General features: G+C 49.2%; 1 protein-coding gene across 2 annotated transcripts in view; it reads right to left on the reverse strand.

Moving 5' to 3' along the window:
- LOC115085854 (zinc finger protein 11-like) overlaps positions 1-19804 on the reverse strand; it is a 94192-nt gene that overhangs the window by 67730 nt on the left and 6658 nt on the right. Inside the window, exons 2-3 of one of the 2 annotated variants that reach the window (XM_029592360.1) lie at positions 15664-15790; positions 6456-6575 (exon numbers count right to left, since the gene is read on the reverse strand). In XM_029592360.1, the coding sequence (XP_029448220.1) occupies positions 6456-6575; positions 15664-15790 (247 nt within the window). The remainder of the gene's footprint in view (positions 1-6455; positions 6576-15663; positions 15791-19804) is intronic. The other variant, XM_029592359.1, reaches the window with a different exon arrangement.

The raw sequence follows: 19804 nt of genomic DNA on the forward strand, positions 1-19804 counted from the left end.
CCCTGCTCTACCCTGAAGCCAGAAACCGCCGGGGACAGCCTCAGTGGGGATTCCCCAGAGGCCCCCTGCCGATGCCAGCCCGAGACTCAAAGATGGCCACCATTCCCACACCGAGGGCAAGAGGGGCTACAGCAGACCCGCTATCCTGTGGCTCCTGACGCGACCGTCCAGTAGCAACACCACCCAATCCCGTAAGAGGCCTTCCCTGCCAGAAATGCAACCTGGCCCCGTTAAACTGCAACCGCAATGCCCCACAGGAGCGGCAAGCAGTCCCGTGCGCCATTCTCCCATGTGGTCGAGACTGCGTGCTGTCAGAGACTTACCCAGCACGGCCAGCAACAGCTTCGCTCTGCACCCGTCTGTGCTGCCAAGGAAAAGGGACGCAGAAGCAAAAACAAACCACCGCCGGGCAGGAATTTTTTTTTTTTTTAATAACTTTAACGTCCCCAGCAAGGAAGAAGAAAAATATAAAAGGAAAATTGGTTCTTACCTGCTAATTTTCATTCCTGGAATACCACAGATCAGTCCAGACTCCTGCGTTTTTGCCTCCCTGCCAGCAGATGGAGACAGAGAAAGTTTCGCTGACACTGCCACATAACCTGGTGTGCCACCTGCAGTCCCCTCAGGATTGACCTGTACCCAAGCCAAGATGCGTCCCGTAACAGTCCTAATGAAATAGAAAACAACCTCCCACAGCGAGCAGGAGGAAAAGGCGGAATTCTGCCTCGCGACATAGAAGAGTCATGGCCTCCTCCAACTCCCACTCCCTGGGATCCAGCTTCTGGCGACTGAGAAAATCCGCTCGAATATGTGCCACTCCGGCTATGTGAGATGCTGCTAGCAATGCTAGGTGCTGTTCCACCCAGAAAAAACAACTCCTGGGCCGACTGACTCTGGCACACCGCTCCCCAGCCAGAAACACTGGCATCGGTGGTAGCTACCACCCAGTCCGGAACCTCCAAGTCCACTCCGCGACTTAGATGACTCCGACCAAGCCACCACGAAAGACCTGGCAGGCTCCTCGAGCGACAGCGGAAGATGAAACTGTTCCGACAAAAGGATCCAAATGGGAAAGAAAAGACCTCTGCCAAGGCCTCATGCGTGCAAAGGCCCAATTAACTAGCTCCATCGTGGAGGCCACAAAGCCCAACCCTTGAAGGTAGGCCCAGACCCTGGGCACCGTCGCATCCCAACAGCCTGCGTGGCTGCTTCTGCAGCTTGCGAACGCGACCCTCGGCAAGGAAAAACCTTTCCTAACACCTGGTGTCGAAGCGCGCTCCCAAAACCTGCGATGGGGGTGAGCCGGCTTTTCGCCAGATTCACCACCCAGCCTAGAGACCTCAACGGCTGCAAGACTCGAGAGACCGCTTGGGTGCGGAGGGCTCCCGCCTTCGCCCAACTGAGCCAGTCGTCCAGAAGTGGATGGACCAAAATGCCCTTCTTCCTGAGCCCCGCTGCCACGACCACCGTCACCTTGGTAAACGTTCCGAGGAGCCACTGCCAGAGCGAAAGGCAGGGGCGCAAAACTGAAAATGCCTCCCACGGATCATGAACCTTAGGAACCATTGGGCGGATTGCTATGTGCAGGTGCGCCTGGGTCAAGTCCAGGAAGCCAGAAACTCTCCTCTGCGCACTGCTGCAACGACCCGAGCGCGGTTTTTCCATGCGAAAATAAGGTGCCCCCGAGGGCCACATTCGCCTTCTTTAAATCCAAAATTGGGCGGAAGGACCCTTCCTTTTTTTTTGGCGCCACGAAATATATGGAATAGCTTCCCGGTCCTTGTTCCCCCACAGGCGCAGGAACCATGGCCCCCCCCCCCCCCCCCAGTTTTTTGTAACGGATCCACGGAGTCTTGGACCGCCTTCCTCTTGCTGAACGAAGCGCAAGGGGGAAACCGTGAACAAGTCCCGCAGCGGACGAGAGAATCCTAGCGCGTAACCGTCTCTTCTCACGCTCGGGACCCACTGGTCTGCCGTGACCTTGGCCCACGCCTCGTAAAACAGAGTCAGACGTCCTCCAATAGGAGGAACGGAGGAGTGGACCGGCCTGGCTTCATTGTGAGGACTTAGCTCCACCAGAACCCTGGCCGAGACCCTCTCCGCCGGGTTTCCTGCCCCCCTCGAAAGGCCTGCCTCCAGGACTGTTGCCTCCCGGCTCCTGGTCTCCTGCTGAGGGCTTACTCTGATGAAACCTTCTATTCAGCCATAAACGAGACCGCCCTGCAAAGGAACTCCTGCTTTCTTCTGGCTTCACGAGCTCCTCCAAGTCCTCTGCAAACAGAAGGTTTCCCTTGAAGGGCAATGCTCCTAACCGAGACTTAGACCACACAGCCACTGACCAGTTCCTTAGGCAAAGATCTCGGACATCATAATTCTCGAAGACGTTCTGAGGAGGTCGTACAAGGCGTCGGCGACGTAAGCCGCTGCCGCCCTTCAGACAGTCCGCCTGCTTAGCCTCAGACGCAGATGGCATCCTCGTAGCCCGTAACTGCTGAAGCTACTGCAAACAGCGGCACGCATGCCCAGCGCAGAAACCTCCAAAATCCTTTTTTTGGATGACTTTCCAATTTCCCGTCCTGCATATCCTTCAGCACCGCTGAGCCAGCCGTAGGGATGGTGGTCTTCTCAGTGACCGCAGACACCGACTCGTCCGTCTTCGGGAGCACCAAAAGCTCAAGCGTGTCCTCAGGCAACGGATACAATTTCGCCATTGCCCAGGCCCGTCTCTGGAGGGTCTCACTCCCTGACCACCAGCTTTTACACCGATTTGCAAAAAGGGAAGGCTTGCGCTGGGCCCCTCAAACCATCCATGACCAGGTCTACCCCCTTCTTGATCAGACTCTTCCTGAGGAGCCTTGATCCCCAGCGTTTCCAGAACATGAGGAATCAAGGGCCACAACTCCACTTTACGGAAGAGACGCACCACTCTAGGGTCGTCCCCTTCGGCGTCTGGCACCCGCCTCAGGCCCCATTCTGGGTCCGTCACATCCGGGCTAGTATCGGGGGAGAGCTGGGTCAGGAGAGGCAGATACCGGCAGAAAGCCTTCCTCGGAATCCTCAAGAGTCTACATCCGCCATCATCCCGAGGACCCTGTCAGCCCGCCTAGGAATCCCTGGAGCTCCTAGGTCTTTTAGCAAGGGGTCGCTGAGCCCGGACTGACTGCTCCCCAGCTGCTTTCCTCGCTAAGTATGCCTCATGCATAAGCAACACAAACTCTTGAAGCAAACATTGTGGGGCCCTCCGAATCACCCCTGAAAGGTTCCCCCCTCTTCCTCTGAATCGGGCTCCCTCCTGTTAGCGGAGTCCTGCACTGCTGGAGACAACGGGGGGGGGGGGGGATCCTCCCATCCCCCGAACGGCCCTAAAGTGCCTTCAGCTCTAGAAAACATGGCTGCCTTTCTCGCGCCCGGCGGGGGAGGGGGGGTTTGACTTCTTCAGAGGCCCCCCCCCCCCCCAGCGCCTGCCTTCTGCTTGGTTTGGGGCTCCAGCGTGGCTTCTGCCAGCCCTGATCCACCCTCTCCACCAGAGAGGCAGCGGGAACAAATCCTGGAGCCGGAACGCCGAGCGCATTGCCGCATGCCATCCGACTGCAGGCCTTACCCCGTGGCCAACAAGCAGCGCCACACTGCGCCAGCAAAGAAGGCCTGACTGCCTGGCCGACAAGCCCTTCCCACCCGAGAACTCAAATCCCGGCAGCAATCAAGCCCTTCGCCTCCACCCGCAGCCTCCCTGGCTGCAACAACACTGCCGCTTCCTTCAGCTCTTCTTCTCTTTCTTTCTTTTTTTTTTTTTTTTTTGTTAAACTTTATTAAACATCAACCAAGAAGGAAAACAAACAAAGGGTACTTCCCTGTGCGACAGAAGAGCCGCGAGACTCCAAATGGTTTCCTGGAAGGGAGGGAAGCGGCCCCCACCAGATATACACCCCCAAAGGTGAAAAGCTCGTGCCAGGCAAGGGTCCCCGACCCCCTGCTTGTGTGTACCTCAGAACTAGGAGGGACGGCCCCACCAGGGTCTAGCAACCTCCTGGGAGGAATTCCTCAAAAGTATCTTCTTAACCCTTTTTATTTTTTTGGACTGCGGGGATTGCACCTCTGCCGTCTGCTGGAGACAGAGAAATACTGAGGGTCTGCAGGTGGCGGACCGGGTTATACGGCAGTGTCAGTGAAACTTTCTCTGTCTCCGTCTGCTGGAAGGGGGGACAAACCCCAGGAGTCTGGACTGATCCGGGTACGTACAGGGAAGGGGATACTTTCCTGCACCTGGTTTGTACCTGCAGAGCTGCCAGCAGGTTCCAAGCTGCCTCAGCTGCCTCGTGAAGGGGAGGGATGTGGACCATCAGATGTACACCCCACAGTACACCGGACCAAGCTTACAAAAGGGTTACCAGCCCCCTGCTCGTCCACCTCAGACTAGGGGGGATGGCCCCACCAGGACCTAAATACCCCCTGGGAGGAATCCTTCTTATTCTTCTTCACTCTTTTTTTTTTTTTTACTCCAGACTGCAGGTTTTACATTATCTACCATCTGCTGGAGACAGAGAAATCCTGAGGGCCTGCAGGTGGCACACTGGGTTATGTAGCAGTGTCAGTAAAACTCTCTCTGTCTCCATCTGCTGGCAGGGATGTACTGGAACATCCATTTCAGTCCAGCTGGTGTATTATGTGAACTCTTCATTTCTGAAGTCTCTTAGGATACCAGGCCACGCTGACCTTGGTAATGTCCAAACTCCACTTCTGTACTTGTTTCCAGTAAAGGAGCTATAATATTACAAGACCACCATGTTCCCTCCTCTCCACATCCCCTCCAACATTTATTTGAAACTGAAGAATGTATCTTATGTAATGGAGATGGGGGTGTAAAACCACCTATCCTGAACGCAGCCCGGTGTGAATCTGCAGCACACTGGGAGAGGGAAGCAATATACAAAAGACCGGGGGATTTATTATGTGAAAAAGCCTACGGCTATCAAAAGAACAGTTATACTTTTGTTCACAGCTGGAAGTTATTTGCGAACCGGGACAAGACATTTTACCCTACTGGGGGAGATGGGCAGGGGGCCTTGTTATATGTAGCGCTGATGTTTGGTGATCTGTGCAGTTTCGCTTTAGAGCTTCCGGGTTCATTTTTAACCGCAGACGAGATATAACCATTTAATGAAAGATTACATTTAAAAATAATAAATAAATAAATCTTCTTAGGCGAACAAGGTGAATGAAATGAGACGAGCGGGTGACCTGTAATTCTCAGGGGCACTGACAGGCTGGCCGGCACCTTGCTTAGATCCGGGTTCAATGATATACTCTTCCTGTTTAAACTTTGTTAGAATGCAAGTCCCCCTTTTTTATTTCCATATTGCTAGTACTGGGACCATTAGTGCTCTCTCTTTCATACTGGCTAAGGTTCAAATGTGTCCGTGATGTTACCCAGAAGTCTTTTCTGCAAACTGGCACAAAGCAGGTGACCAGCCTTACCCTGACCTAACTGAGGCCCCCTCACTGACCAGGCCTCAGGCTAATGCCCATGGCTACCCCAGCTCTGTACTAACCCTAAAAATACGACTGGCTCCCATAAAAGTTAATCAACAAATCTATGTATGTATAAAGAGGAGTAGCAACCTTTTTAATAACAGTAAGAAACATTATTAAGAACACATGCAATTAATGAACAGGGTATCAAAGACGTATCTGAAAGCGCCTACATGTATCTGAAATGTCTCTTGCCACGCCGTGGGCTTCAGGCACTTTCAAAGCAAGCCCTTAAATGATCATTTACCCGCTCACTGAGCTGTGCTGTAAACCTACTACTTATATATCTTTCTTATTCTCTCATTATATCTTATAAAAAAAACAACTCTCTCCAAAAACAACTTTAAGCGAGCCCCCAAACCAGAAAAGCCATAAACTTATCTTATCACGCAATATTCCGCTCAACCTGTGCTTTATAAGCCATTCATGAACAAGTCTCAGCTAACGCTTAACATGCCCAGACCCTTAATGTGCCCGACACAGACCCATGATTCAGTGGGATAACCCATGTTCCTCAAAGATTCATCTCACGTGCTCGCATCAATGTGTTGAATTTGTTCTAAATAATATGTTTTACTTATCAGAAAGGTTGCTACACCTCTTTATATTGTACATACATAGATCTGTTCTATAAAAGTTACACATGAAAACTAATGGCTGTGCCATTCACAGTAACCCAGCTGTGCTGTCTGACAGTATCGCAGGTGGCTGGAAACGCACTGAGGGACAGATCCTGTTATGTAAATCACTCACTCTGCAGCTTTGGGTATCTGAATATGAATAAATGACCCAGACACAAGCACTGCCTGTCACAGACACCCTGTGAGTGATTACACAGATCTGCAGAGGAGCTTGTGAAGGGGTCTCTGCACTTCCACTCTCCAGCTCAGCAGTTTCACCCCGCTCCCTCTTATTCCTGCACTCACCTGAGCAGCTGCTTTTCCCAGTTCCTCCTTCCTCTGATCCCGGCTCATCCCTGATGTACGGCTCTTCCCCTCGTTCAATGTGGGATATAATCTCAGGGGTGATGGTGGGGGAGCCTGTTCCTGGGGTAAGAGCACTGCATTAGGTTTCTCACAGTCACTCAGTATAATATCACTGCTCATTTTCTGCAGGAGGATTGCACTGAAGGGAAAGATGCATTGAGAGAGACATTCAGATACCTTGTGGGCTGCACCAGTGATCCAGAATGGGACGTTTTCTATAGAAAAAGGCTCCAGGTATAGAGGTGGAAGGAGGGAGGCTCAGAGGAATGAGGAGGAAATATTTCTTTACTGAGAGGGCAGTGAAGGCCTGAGAGAGCAGACGAGAGGTGGAAGAAAGCACAACAGTGATAGAAATCGAGCATGTGAGGGCAGATAACAAGGGGGCTGGTGAGGGAGAGCAGAGACAGGCAGGATCAGGAATGACCCAATAGGCAGTGAGGAGAGGGAGGGCTACTGAGAGACCAAGTGGTCCAAAACTAATACCCTTGACAATCTCCAAAAAGCTGGGAACACAGTAACTTCCTCCATATCCCCCTCAGAAGAGGTGTAAATACAGTGCAGTGCACATACATGAACTAAGCGTGTCCTGACTGCAGATTTAGCCAGGATCTCCTGGAGTCTCTGTGCTCCCACCTGAAGAAGGGACCTGTGGGGTCTCAGAGCTCAGGCACCAACTTCATCTGTGGATGATTCTTATCCCAGTCTAATAAAAGGGATCACGGCCCACAGAGGGTCCAATCTCCTCCAGGGCCGGTACAGGTTATAGGCTCTGCTGTTCAGGATTACTATGGACTCTAGAGATAAAATCAATGTCTGAGACCCTTCCTCATTATGTCGAGCGTGTGCCCTATGATTCTCCTCTACAGCACAAATCACCACTTCATCTCCCCCTCCGCTCCTGGAGTGATATCCACAATGAATATGTATGAGGTATACTTATATACACTGCATCCAGTGTACGCAACTATAACTTATGCATATTCAGGACCGGAGTTGCCTACCCCTAAGTTAAACTTTTTACAGTGAAATGTCACTTTTGTTTTACATGGAATCAGTGCAACCATCTTTTATCTAAGTTCTTGAGAAAGTCCTAGTGATCTTTCCAAGCACAGGAGCTTACACGGGCTGTGAATGCCCTCAGCATGGGCAGCTTGTCATGTGGTTAATTACACAGAAAGGTACGGGGGGCAGATATTGGGCACAGAGCAGCAGACACAAAAAGGGGTGGAAATAACTCAAGTTTGAAACTTGTCAGCAGCAGTGCCAGTCATCAAGGCTTCTATGAATTGAGATTAATGCCCTCTCTGCCAGCGGTGAGACATCAGCAGCTGCAGACTTCCAAATCACATCCAGGCCTTTGTAAATGGTGCACGACTGGCCACATACGCAGGCCCGAGAATCTTTATTAGAGATTAGGGAGAGGATTTCACCTGCTCCAGCCTCAATCTCATCCCTCCACTGTTACCTGCAGGCTGTTTATGAAACATAGAAACATAGAAATGACGGCAGAAGAAGACCAAACGGCCCATCCAGTCTGCCCAGCAAGTTTTGCACTTTTTTTTTCCTCTCTCATACTTATCTGTTACTCTTGGCTCTTAGTAACCTTTTCGTTCTATTTCCCTTCCACCCTCACCATTAATGAGAGAGCAGTGTTGGAACTGCCTCTAAGTGAAATATGTAGCTTAATTAGTTAGGAGTAGTAACCCTCGCAATAAGCAAGCTACACCCATGCTTATTTGTTTACCCAGACTAAATAATCCAGTCCTTGTTGGTTGTTGTCTGTATATAGATCCACCTTTCTTCATTCCCCCTGCTGTTGAAACAGCGAGTTATGCTGAAGGGTGGAAGAAAAGAGAGAGCAGAAACTGCAGAAAAGCATCCTGTGAGTTCCTTCAAAAAATTGAATTAATAGGTGGGAAGTTTCAGGAATGCCAATTCTGTGACTGGCACAGCTTCACAACTGTAAGACTCTAGGACCAATGACAATTCTCTTTCCACCCTGTTACACTCCTCCCCCACCTCCCCTCCCTCATTTATCCCCATCCCCCCTCCTCTTCCTCACTACAATTACTAAGAAATAATTTCCCTTTTTATCTGTTACACTCCTCTCCCACCTCCCCTCCCTCATTTATCCCCATCCCCCTCCTCCCTACAATTACTAAGAAATACTTTCCCTTTCTTCATCCTGTTACACTCCTCTCCCACCTCCCCCTCCCTCATTTATCCCCATCCCCCTCCTCTTCCTCACTACAATTACTAAGAAATAATTCCCCTTTTTTATCCTGTTACACTCCTCTCCCACCTCCCCCTCCCTCATTTATCCCCATCCCCTCCTCACTACAATTACTAAGAAATACTTTCCCTTTCTATCCTGTTACACTCCCTCTCCCACCTCCCCTCCCTCATTTATCCCCATCCCCTCCTCACTACAATTACTAAGAAATACTTTCCCTTTCTATCCTGTTACACTCCTCTCCCACCTCCCCTCCCTCATTTATCCCCATCCCCCTCCTCTTCCTCACTACAATTACTAAGAAATACTTTCCCTTTCTATCCTGTTACACTCCTCTCCCACCTCCCCTTCCTCATTTATCCCCATCCCCCTCCTCTTCCTCACTACAATTACTAAGAAATAATTTCCCTTTTTATCCTGTTACACTCCTCTCCCACCTCCCCTCCCTCATTTATCCCCATCCCCCTCCTCACTACAATTACTAAGAAATACTTTCCCTTTCTATCCTGTTACACTCCTCTCCCACCTCCCCTCCCTCATTTATCCCCATCCCCCTCCTCACTACAATTACTAAGAAATACTTTCCCTTTCTATCCTGTTACACTCCTCTCCCACCTCCCCTCCCTCATTTATCCCCATCCCCTCCTCTTCCTCACTACAATTACTAAGAAATACTTTCCCTTTCTATCCTGTTACACTCCTCTCCCATCTCCCCTCCCTCATTTATCCCCATCCCCTCCTCTTCCTCACTACAATTACTAAGAAATACTTTCCCTTTCTATCCTGTTACACTCCTCTCCCACCTCCCCTCCCTCATTTATCCCCATCCCCTCCTCTTCCTCACTACAATTACTAAGAAATACTTTCCCTTTCTATCCTGTTACACTCCTCTCCCACCTCCTCTCCCTCATTTATCCCCATCCCCTCCTCTTCCTCACTACAATTACTAAGAAATACTTTCCCTTTCTATCCTGTTACACTCCTCTCCCACCTCCTCTCCCTCATTTATCCCCATCCCCTCCTCTTCCTCACTACAATTACTAAGAAATACTTTCCCTTTCTATCCTGTTACACTCCTCTCCCACTCCCCTCCCTCATTTATCCCCATCCCCTCCTCTTCCTCACTACAATTACTAAGAAATACTTTCCCTTTCTATCCTGTTACACTCCTCTCCCACCTCCCCTCCCTCATTTATCCCCATCCCCCTCCTCTTCCTCACTACAATTACTAAGAAATACTTTCCCTTTCTATCCTGTTACACTCCTCTCCCACCTCCCCTCCCTCATTTATCCCCATCCCCCCCTCCTCTTCCTCACTACAATTACTAAGAAATACTTTCCCTTTCTATCCTGTCACACTCCTCTCCCATCTCCCCTCCCTCATTTATCCCCATCCCCTCCTCTTCCTCACTACAATTACTAAGAAATACTTTCCCTTTCTATCCTGTTACACTCCTCTCCCACCTCCCCTCCCTCATTTATCCCCATCCCTTCCTCTTCCTCACTACAATTACTAAGAAATACTTTCCCTTTCTATCCTGTTACACTCCTCTCCCACCTCCTCTCCCTCATTTATCCCCATCCCCTCCTCTTCCTCACTACAATTACTAAGAAATACTTTCCCTTTCTATCCTGTTACACTCCTCTCCCACCTCCTCTCCCTCATTTATCCCCATCCCCTCCTCTTCCTCACTACAATTACTAAGAAATACTTTCCCTTTCTATCCTGTTACACTCCTCTCCCATCTCCCCTCCCTCATTTATCCCCATCCCCTCCTCTTCCTCACTACAATTACTAAGAAATACTTTCCCTTTCTATCCTGTTACACTCCTCTCCCACCTCCCCTCCCTCATTTATCCCCATCCCCCTCCTCTTCCTCACTACAATTACTAAGAAATACTTTCCCTTTCTATCCTGTTACTCTCCTCCCCCACCTTCCCTCCCTCATTTATCCCTATCCCCCACACTATAATTACTAAGAAGTATACTTTCCCTTTTTTTATTTTTTGGACCTGGAAGTTTCCAGCTGCACACGGAGAACCAGGGTTGGACCTGGTGCCATGAGAAGAAAATTATTCCTCACCTGCTAATTTTCGTTCCTGTAGTACCACGGATCAGTCCAGACAGTGGGTTGTGTCTCCCTTCCAGCAGATGGAGTCAGAGAAAAGCTTGAAGGGTGCCCTCTTATAGCCTGGAGTGCCCTCTGCGTCCCTTCAGAATTGAGTATATCAAAGCAAGAAGAAACCATTGAATGGATCAAGTAAACCAACCTCAAACTGTAACTATGTACAAGAATGTTTGTTGTTTATTTATTATTTTTTATTATTTATGCTCATTTAACATAATATAGGCAGCAATAGTCACTTGTAAATGACATGGTCCATACAAGAATATATTTGAACAGGAATTCCAAAAACAAAATATATAGTAGCCCCGCTACATTAATATTTATACATCAATCAAGGAAATCAAGAAACATTTCTTTAAACAGGTCACCGTATAATATTTAAACGGAAATAGACCTTTTATAAGGAACCTGGAGATCCAAGACAGATAACATTGGAGCGATTATAAAGAATTTTTTTCCCCAAAGAGAATGCTTTTATTTCTAACAATAACATGTGACCAAGCTGAATAATAACTAATTGGAAACACGGGCATCCAAAAATTTCCTGAGCTCTGATGGATCCAAAAACACATATCTCTCATTTCAATGTTTTACTATACATTTGCAGGAGAAATAAACAAGCATCTGAGCCCCCAGGCCCTTGACCTCTTGGCTCATCTGTAGGAAATGTCGTCTTCTTATTTGAGTGGGCCTGGTTATGTCCGGATACATCCACATTTTTTGTGCAAGGTAAGGTTTTTCTCGATTACAGAGAAATAGCCTCAGTATATTATCTCTGTGCTCCATTTTCAGGAATCTTACACACTTGTTCCACTTGTTCTTCCATCGATTGTTCTAAGAAATCTGTAATGTTACTCAGTTGTTGAGAGTGATTTAATCCTTCATTTTTTCCCTTCTTCTTAGAAACTATAAAAAAAAATGGCTTTCAATAGGAGGAAGTTTTTCTAAGGAAAGCTGTAAGTTTTCCCCCCAAAAACCTTTTACACTGTTCAAGTGGTGAAATAAATTTTACACTGAGGAAATTAAAAATTCTGATGTTATTTTGTCTTGAATTATTCTCAATTATCTCAATCCTTCTAGAGTTGGCTACTTCTCCCTTCCTTATCCCAGTTTGAATCTCTTGTACTTGGTTAAGCTGTTTTTCCAAACGTTCTAGCTTCTCAGAGTGATTTTTCACCACAGTATCCGTTTGTTCAACCTGAGTCTGTATTTCAGACATCTTTGTATCAAGATTACCCACAGATACTTTAAAGTCCATTAGCACCAGCCATTTATTTTCTGAGGTTATCTTCTGTGTTATTTCTACACCAGAGCCCATATGTACAGAGGCATGTTTTCCAGACTGTAAGCAGCGTTCGTGTCTCACTTCTGAGACCGCCGCCCTATCTTTGTCGCCATTAGGTGTCGAGGTTAGAGGCTCCAGAGTCAGGTTTCTCCCTCCGCTGCTCCCCACCAGCGGGTGGCCTCTGTTTCCTCCAGCCTGCAATCCTGCTCCATATTCTCCCGTTTTCACCCCCCGACGGGGCCATGCGCCTCCGTGCACTCCGTGGAGACATCCGGCTCCGAATCCAGAGAAGGTGCAGGGTTTGGCGGCTCCGGAGCTCAAAGTAGATGCGATGATACTGTGTCGACGGCGTCCGCTCCTGACCATCGCCAACCATGGATACTGTTGCCGGGGAACGCTAGGAGAGCTGTCCCCATTAGAGAGAGTGTGCCCCTGGGCCCCTGGCACGATCCCGCACCAAGGGTAGGTGTAGCGTGGGCCCGACCCCCAGCCGGACCTGCATGCCTCCGGAACCAACGCGTGAAGTGTGGGTGATGAACGGTCCTCCGACCGTTCCCGGCCCTTTCGGACCTGCCGCTGGGATGGCAAGAGGCAGCAGGCCGGACTCAGGGCGTGGGCAGACGAAGGTTCAAAAACAATAGACAAAAACCAATAAACAAAAAAGCATTTCCGGACCCTTAAAGATTCACTACCATCAAATGCAGCATTACTGAACATTTCCTATTAAACTGAAACAGTCTCCATCTACCAATCATTACAATGTTTTACTTCTCGTTAAACTTTTTATCTTTCCTCTAACTCTAATCCCAGTTAGAATGACCCCCGTTTTATTGTAACTTTTTTCTTCCATGCACTTGTTTTACTTTTTAATGTATACTCTTATGTTATTAGTTATTTACGTTATAATGTATTTCTCACCCCTTGTTTTATGTAAACCGACATGATACGAACTCCGTGAATGCCGGTATAGAAAAATACAAATAAATAAATAAATAAATAAATAAATAAATAGACGTAGACTCTAAAGCAAGGTGCTGTAGACGTAGACTCTGAAACAAGCAGGGAGGTTCAGACGTTGGCACTGTCCCTCAGGGTGCCCTACACAGCCAGTACGACTGGACTGGTCTGGTCATGGACCACCCTGTCCCACATCCGCGGGAGCGGAACCAGCGCAGGAAAGGAAATATGCTGCACAAAGCAGTCCAGGGTAATGTACTGCCCACCGGCAGTCTGAAGCAGGAGGCTGCCCCCTGGCAGTCTGAAATAGGTTACTGCACATGGCAGTCAAAAGCAGGTTAAAACATCAGGGTCAGGAACACACATTAAGGAACATCATGAAACATCAAGACGTGCAAGACACCGGACACCAAGCTGAAACAGAAACAAAGACCTGACAGAGCGCTGGAAGAGGAGACATCCAGAATCGTATAACTCCAATGCAAGCCAAAACATGAGTGCTGGAGCAAAGCTTTTATAGCCGAGGAGCAGGCACCTCCCTGGGAGGAGTCCAGATAGTCCACGCCTCGCTGGCTCCATAAGAATGGAAAGGAGCCGCGGGCCCACCCCTTAGGAGAAGGGCTTGGCCCACACAGAGCATCCAGGCTGCAGTGGAACAGGCCTCGAGTAGGCCCCAAAAAAGACCGAAGGCCTCCCAGGCCATGGAGCAGGATCCGGACAATTGCTCAGGCGAGGCCCTGGCTTCGGAGCGGCCTCCAGAAAAAGGTGAGATGCCTCCTGTGGCGCAGCTACAGGAAGAATCGTAACAGATACTTCTCCCGGAGCTACTGCATTTAGAGGTGAGAGAAACCCTTCAATTAACGGCTGAGAAAGGGCAGAACCAGAGATAGTCGAGGTCTCCATTCGTAGTCTGCCTTTTCTTTTCGTATGAGGCATATTTTAGCGAGGAAACCAAACTCTGTCGGGAGCTCTCTCAACACACACCCTTCTAGCAGGCAGCTATCAAGAATGTTTGTAGTTTAAATTGTAGTGAGAACAAACTTGCAAAACGAACCATTGGTATTATGTTAATCATTCGAGCTGAGCTTCAAGAGTACTGTGTCGACAATCCCAAAATCCATATCTACTCTTAGTGTGGGTGTCTGGACTGATCCGTGGTACTACAGGAACGAAAATTAGCAGGTAAGGAATAATTTTCTTTTCCCTGTACGTACCCGGATCAGCCCAGACTCCTGGGATGTACCACAGCTTCCCTACGTAGGGTGGGCCCTGGATAGCCCTGCTCGAATGACCTGAGCGCCAAAGGAGCCAAAGCCCGGAGGTTGGAGATTTAAGCGATAGTGACGTGCAAAGATGTGCAACGATTTCCCGCCAGGAATAAGAGAGAAATAGAGGAGGCAGACAGAACTGAAAACAAACCACGCCTCCCCAAAAATTGAGACTTTTTTTTTTTTTTCCAAAAACTTGATCCAAATTGTTCCCAAAAGAAATAGATAAGAAGAAGAATGAATAAAGGAGCAGAAATCCTGAAATCCCTGCTACTCTGGGGAAGCCACCGGTTCCCCTACTCGCATCTGCTGGAGTCAGAAGAATACTGAGCTCCTGCAGCGGGTGCACTAGCCTATATGGTGAGTCCCTCAAAGTCTGTTCTGACTCCATCTGCCGGACGGGGGACAAAACCCACCGTCTGGACTGATCCTGGTACGTACAGGGAACAATGACTTGGCTCTTTTTTTTTTTTACAATAAGCAGAGGAATGTCGCCTCTCTGCTAGCGCTGCCCCGAGGAAGGCAGCATCTCAGGGCAGCGGGCCGTCATGAAAAGAGAGAGGTTGGACCACCAACTCTCACCCCTGTAAGTCAGAAGAAGCCTGAGAAGGAAAGAGTACAAAAACCTATCCAATATACTCTGAAAAATGCCAGGTAACACTGCTACCAGTTCTGCCTGCAAGTTTGGAAGTGACTGAATCCTCAGAAACTAGAAACCCGTTTTTGGTTTTTTTTAAACTTGATCCATCCAGACAGTGAAAGAAATGTAAATAGGAATGAAAGAGAGAGGATAAATCTAAACTTCTATCCTCCTGTAGTTTAAATGGGGAACCGCAGGTTCTGCAACCCTCACCTGCTGGAGTCAGAGAAAATACTGAAGGGACGCCGAGGGCGCTCCAGGCTATAAGAGGGCACCCTTCAAGCTTTTCTCTGACTCCATCTGCTGGAAGGGAGACACAACCCACTGTCTGGACTGATCCGGATAGGTACAGGGAACCTTAATTTACAACCACCTGGTAAATTCCTCCCCCCATTTTATACCCCTTCCTAAATATTAGTCTGCTTATTGCAGTGGTGGAATTGGGTTGGAAGGGTGGGGGCGGGCGTGCACCAAGGCACCTCTTGGACCCGCCAATCATTGGCCCTGAATACCAACCCTGAGTAATAACCCCCCCCCCCCAGAGCAGAAGATGCAATGTCACTCAGTAATGAAATAATCATCTGTTCTACCCCTCCCAAAATAAGAATTTCTAAAAAAAAAAAAGTCCCTCCTTACCCAGCGATCTGAGGGTCTGATAATTCTCCTTCATCACCTCCTTGTAAAGCTCCTTCTGCCATTCTTCTAAACCCTCCCACTCCTCCTGGGAGAAACGGACAGCGACGTCCTCAAAGGTTACCGAGACCTGAAACACAAACCAGAAACTCTCAGCCCCTTCTGCATCAGGAGACCTCCCATATATATATACAATTCACTGTCCCAAAACACACAGTCCCAGAATAACTGGAAAGCAATTACATACAGAACCTGGGACACCAAATTTTACTTTGTGGGACTCCTGATCTCTCTCCTTACACTCAGGAGGGGTCCCAAATTGCCTTTTCTTCACCCCAGCTCTGACCCATTAAAGTCAGGGCTGATTCTGCACTGTCCCAAATTAGAAAGCTGCAGCACTGTTTGCAGAAAGAAAGCAGTATTGTTGTTTTTTAGGATCTGTCCTTATGATATTCTCCCCCATTTTAACCACTAACATAATAATTAAAGAATATGCAAAGCACAATATATATCTATAATAAAGTGTGGGCAGTTAAGACTCATGCAAAACCACAGCACAGGTATCTTTAACCTTTATCAGATACAGTGAAAAGTTCCCTAAGACTGGGAAAGGAGCAATTACTATAAAGAAACTCAGCTATGGGTATTTATTTCCTTACATCATCAACTTCTACGCTCATTGATCCTGAGGCCCTTCTGTTTGGCAGCTCCCACTTTTTAACCATTTGCACTGGGAAGCCCTTCATAGGGCTGCCATCTCCTTCTGTTGCCCGCTGACTGCCACCTTGGCATTTCCATCGTTCCTTCCACGACCCCCTCCTCCCCATTTTTCATCCAATAAGTCACTCCAGAATGGCTTTCTCCACCCCTGCTGTAGGCCTGTGACGGATATCATTACCCTCCTCAGTCTCAAGCTCCTCCTTCTACCTGTTGGGTTCCCACCACTATTGCAGATCCACTTCTTCCCTGCTGCTGTCAGTCGCCGGCTCTGTGTAGCCACTCCCCACAGCCCAGCTCCCATCGCCACTCCTGCAGCTGGTCCTCACAGCCGCCAGCCTCTCCTGCCTGACCCTGCCTGTTACTTCTGGCACAGTGACTGACAGTAAACAAAGGCACATGGTTCTGGCTGCAGGGGTGAGCTCGGGGTAGGATTTAAGCACCCCCCCCCCCAAAAAATTTGGGACTGCCCCTGCTGTCCTTTGATTTCTGGCGCAAAACCTCCCCACCCTCAATCCTCTGTTTATGAGCACCATAATAGGAATGTAGTACCATGCATCAGTCCAGACTCCTGGGTTTATGCATCCCTGCCAGCAGATGGAGACAGAGAAAGTTTAACTGCCACTGCTCGATAAGCCCTGGTGCCACCTGCAGTTCCTTCGTATTGATATGTACCCAAGCACAAACACTCACTTGTAAAAACTTGCGAAAGTTCTGAATAAAAATCTGTATCGTCAAAATACCACAGCTGAGCGGAAGACTCTCCACCTCCATTGAGTGGGTGGGCTCTGGACTGATCCATGGTACTATAGGAACGAAAATTAGCAGGTAAGAACCAATTTTCCTTTCCCTGTTCGTACCCGGATCATTCTAAACTCCTAGGATGTACCAAAGCCCCCTAGTCGGGGTGGGACCTGGATAGTCCTGGTCGCAAAACACTCTCACCGAAAGAATGAGTTTCCGGATCCCGGACGTCTAGGCGATAATGTCTCGAAAAAGTATGCAGCAACTTCCAAGTAGCCGCCCGACAAATCTCTTGTGGCGACACCAACTGAGCCTCCGCCCATGAGGCTACTTGCGATTGAGTAGAATGAGCCCATAAATCGTCCGGCTGCTGGCAGCCCTTAAGAATATAGGCTGAACCAACAGCCTCCTTGAGCCACCTCACAATGGTAGCCTTGGAAGCCTGGGACCCTTTCTTTGCACCACTCCACAAAACAAATAGGTGATCAGATCTCCAAAAGGCGTTGGTCACCTCCAGATATCTCAGTAAGGCCCTCCGAACATCCAAACGCCTGAGTTCCCTCGCATATGGAGAAGAAGCATCCAAATCGGGAAAAGCTGGAAGTTCGACTAATATGAAAGGCCGACACCACCTTGGGAAGGAAAGATGGAATTGTCCACAAGGACACACCCAAATCCGAAATCTGTTGGAAAAGGTTCCTACAAGATAAAGCCTACAACTCTGATATGCTCTGCGCCGAACAAATGGCTACCAGGAAAACAACCTTTAAGATCAAATCCTTAAGAGTCGCCCTGTGAACAGGCTCAAAAGGTGGTTCACACAAAACTCAAAGGACCAGGTTAGGATTCTAAGAGGGACAGACCTTCCGTACCGGAGGATGTAAATTCATAACCCTTCAAAGAAACCGCACAACATCAGGATGAGAGGACAAAGTTCCTCTGTCAATCGTCCCCTGTAAAGAGGCCAGAGCCGCTACCTGAACTTGGAGAGAATTAAATGCCAAACCTTTGTTCAATATGTTACAAAATCTTTGTGAGGTCAAGGAAACAGGAAGAATAAAATCTGGGACACCAAAGCACGCAAAGCTGGAACCCCTTTGGCTATACACCAAGCCTCAAAAACCTTCCAGAGTTGGACATAAAACAATGAGGTAGACATGCGCCTAGCGTGGAGCAGGATAGTAATAACCGGTTCGGGATACCCCCTGCACCTCAAACATTGCCTCTCAAAAGCCAAGCCGCTAGACAGAAACGATCTGCCTGATCAAAAAATATGGGCCCTTGATGGAGCAGATGAGTGAGGTGACTGAACCGTATCGGACTGTCCACGGCCAAGTTGACGAGATCCGCAAACCATGGGTGACGTGGCCACTCCAGAGCTACCAATACAACATCCCCCGGGTGTCTCTCCATCTTGCGCAAGATCTTGCCCACCAGAGGCCACGGAGGAAATACTTAAAGTAGAACTCAATGAGGCCAAGAACCACTAGAGTGTCGACTCCCACGGCTCCGTAGTCCCGCCTATGGCTGAAAAATCGTGGCGCTTTTGCATGGTGGTGAGATGCTATCAGATCTACATGGACAACCCCACTTCTCTCGAATGAGCTGCATCGCCGACTCTGACAATTTCCATTCGCCCAGATCTAGAAGACTGCAACTTAGAAAATCCACCTGAATGTTCTCATTGCCTGCAATATGAGAGGCCGCTATCTGGCTCAAGTTTGCCTCCGCCCAGATCATTAACTCCTGAGCCTCCTGGGCTACCATCCGGCTCTTGGTACTGCCCTGTCAATTGATATAAGCCACGGTCGTCGCATTGTCCAACAGGATTCTGACTTAACGACCTTGGACTAGCTGCAGAAAGGCCAGCAACGCTAATCGCACTGCCCTGCTGTTATGATTGTTGGTCGCAGACGGCTGCAACCGCGAGTACTCATTGCTTGCACTGCTCTCCTGCCCTCCCCGGGTCTGCTCGCAGCGCAGGCCTGCCTACACTGCCACATTCCTTGGGACACCTCACGGTGACATGGACACCGCTACTTCCTACTTCGATGTTGGGCCTTCCTAGGCGCATGCACGTCACCAGCCCCGCCTTTGAAGCCTCTTCGGTGGGAACCTTGGGGGCATCCCTGGTTGATGATGTCATCGGACTCCTGTACTTAAGCTCCACCTTCGCCCCCAGCTAGCCGACTTGGCAACAAGTTCCGTATGAGTCCTCAACTCCTGCCTTGTGTTCCTGAGACTTCGCTACGAGCCTTGCTCCTGGACCCTGTCTGGCACCCGCTCCTCGGGGGTCAGTGTGCGCTCCTACGGGGCTTGCTCCCCTGGCCTACCCCGCTCCTCGGGCTGGCCCTGCGCCTCTTGGTCCAACTCTGCAACAAGCTTCTGCTACTTGGGTCTCCCTTGGAACACAACGGCAACCTGTGAGTTCCTTGGCTAGCCTTCCCCGCTCCTCAGGGTTGCGCTTGAGTTCTAGCAAGACTGTCTGTGCTCTCCTGCTCCTCGGGCCGCGCTCTCTACTCAAGAGACTACCTAGAGACTCCCCGCTCCACGGAGCTTGCTCCGGTGTGTTCAACGACTGTCAGCGGTCCCGCTCCTCAGGCCTGCTTCTCTACTAGACTGCCATCACTCCTCCGACCTCCGGGTTCCTGCCTACGTCAACAGCTGAGACCGGCCCCGGGTT

Source organism: Rhinatrema bivittatum, chromosome 2 (assembly GCF_901001135.1).
Source record: "Rhinatrema bivittatum chromosome 2, aRhiBiv1.1, whole genome shotgun sequence".
NCBI classification, from domain to species: domain Eukaryota; kingdom Metazoa; phylum Chordata; class Amphibia; order Gymnophiona; family Rhinatrematidae; genus Rhinatrema; species Rhinatrema bivittatum.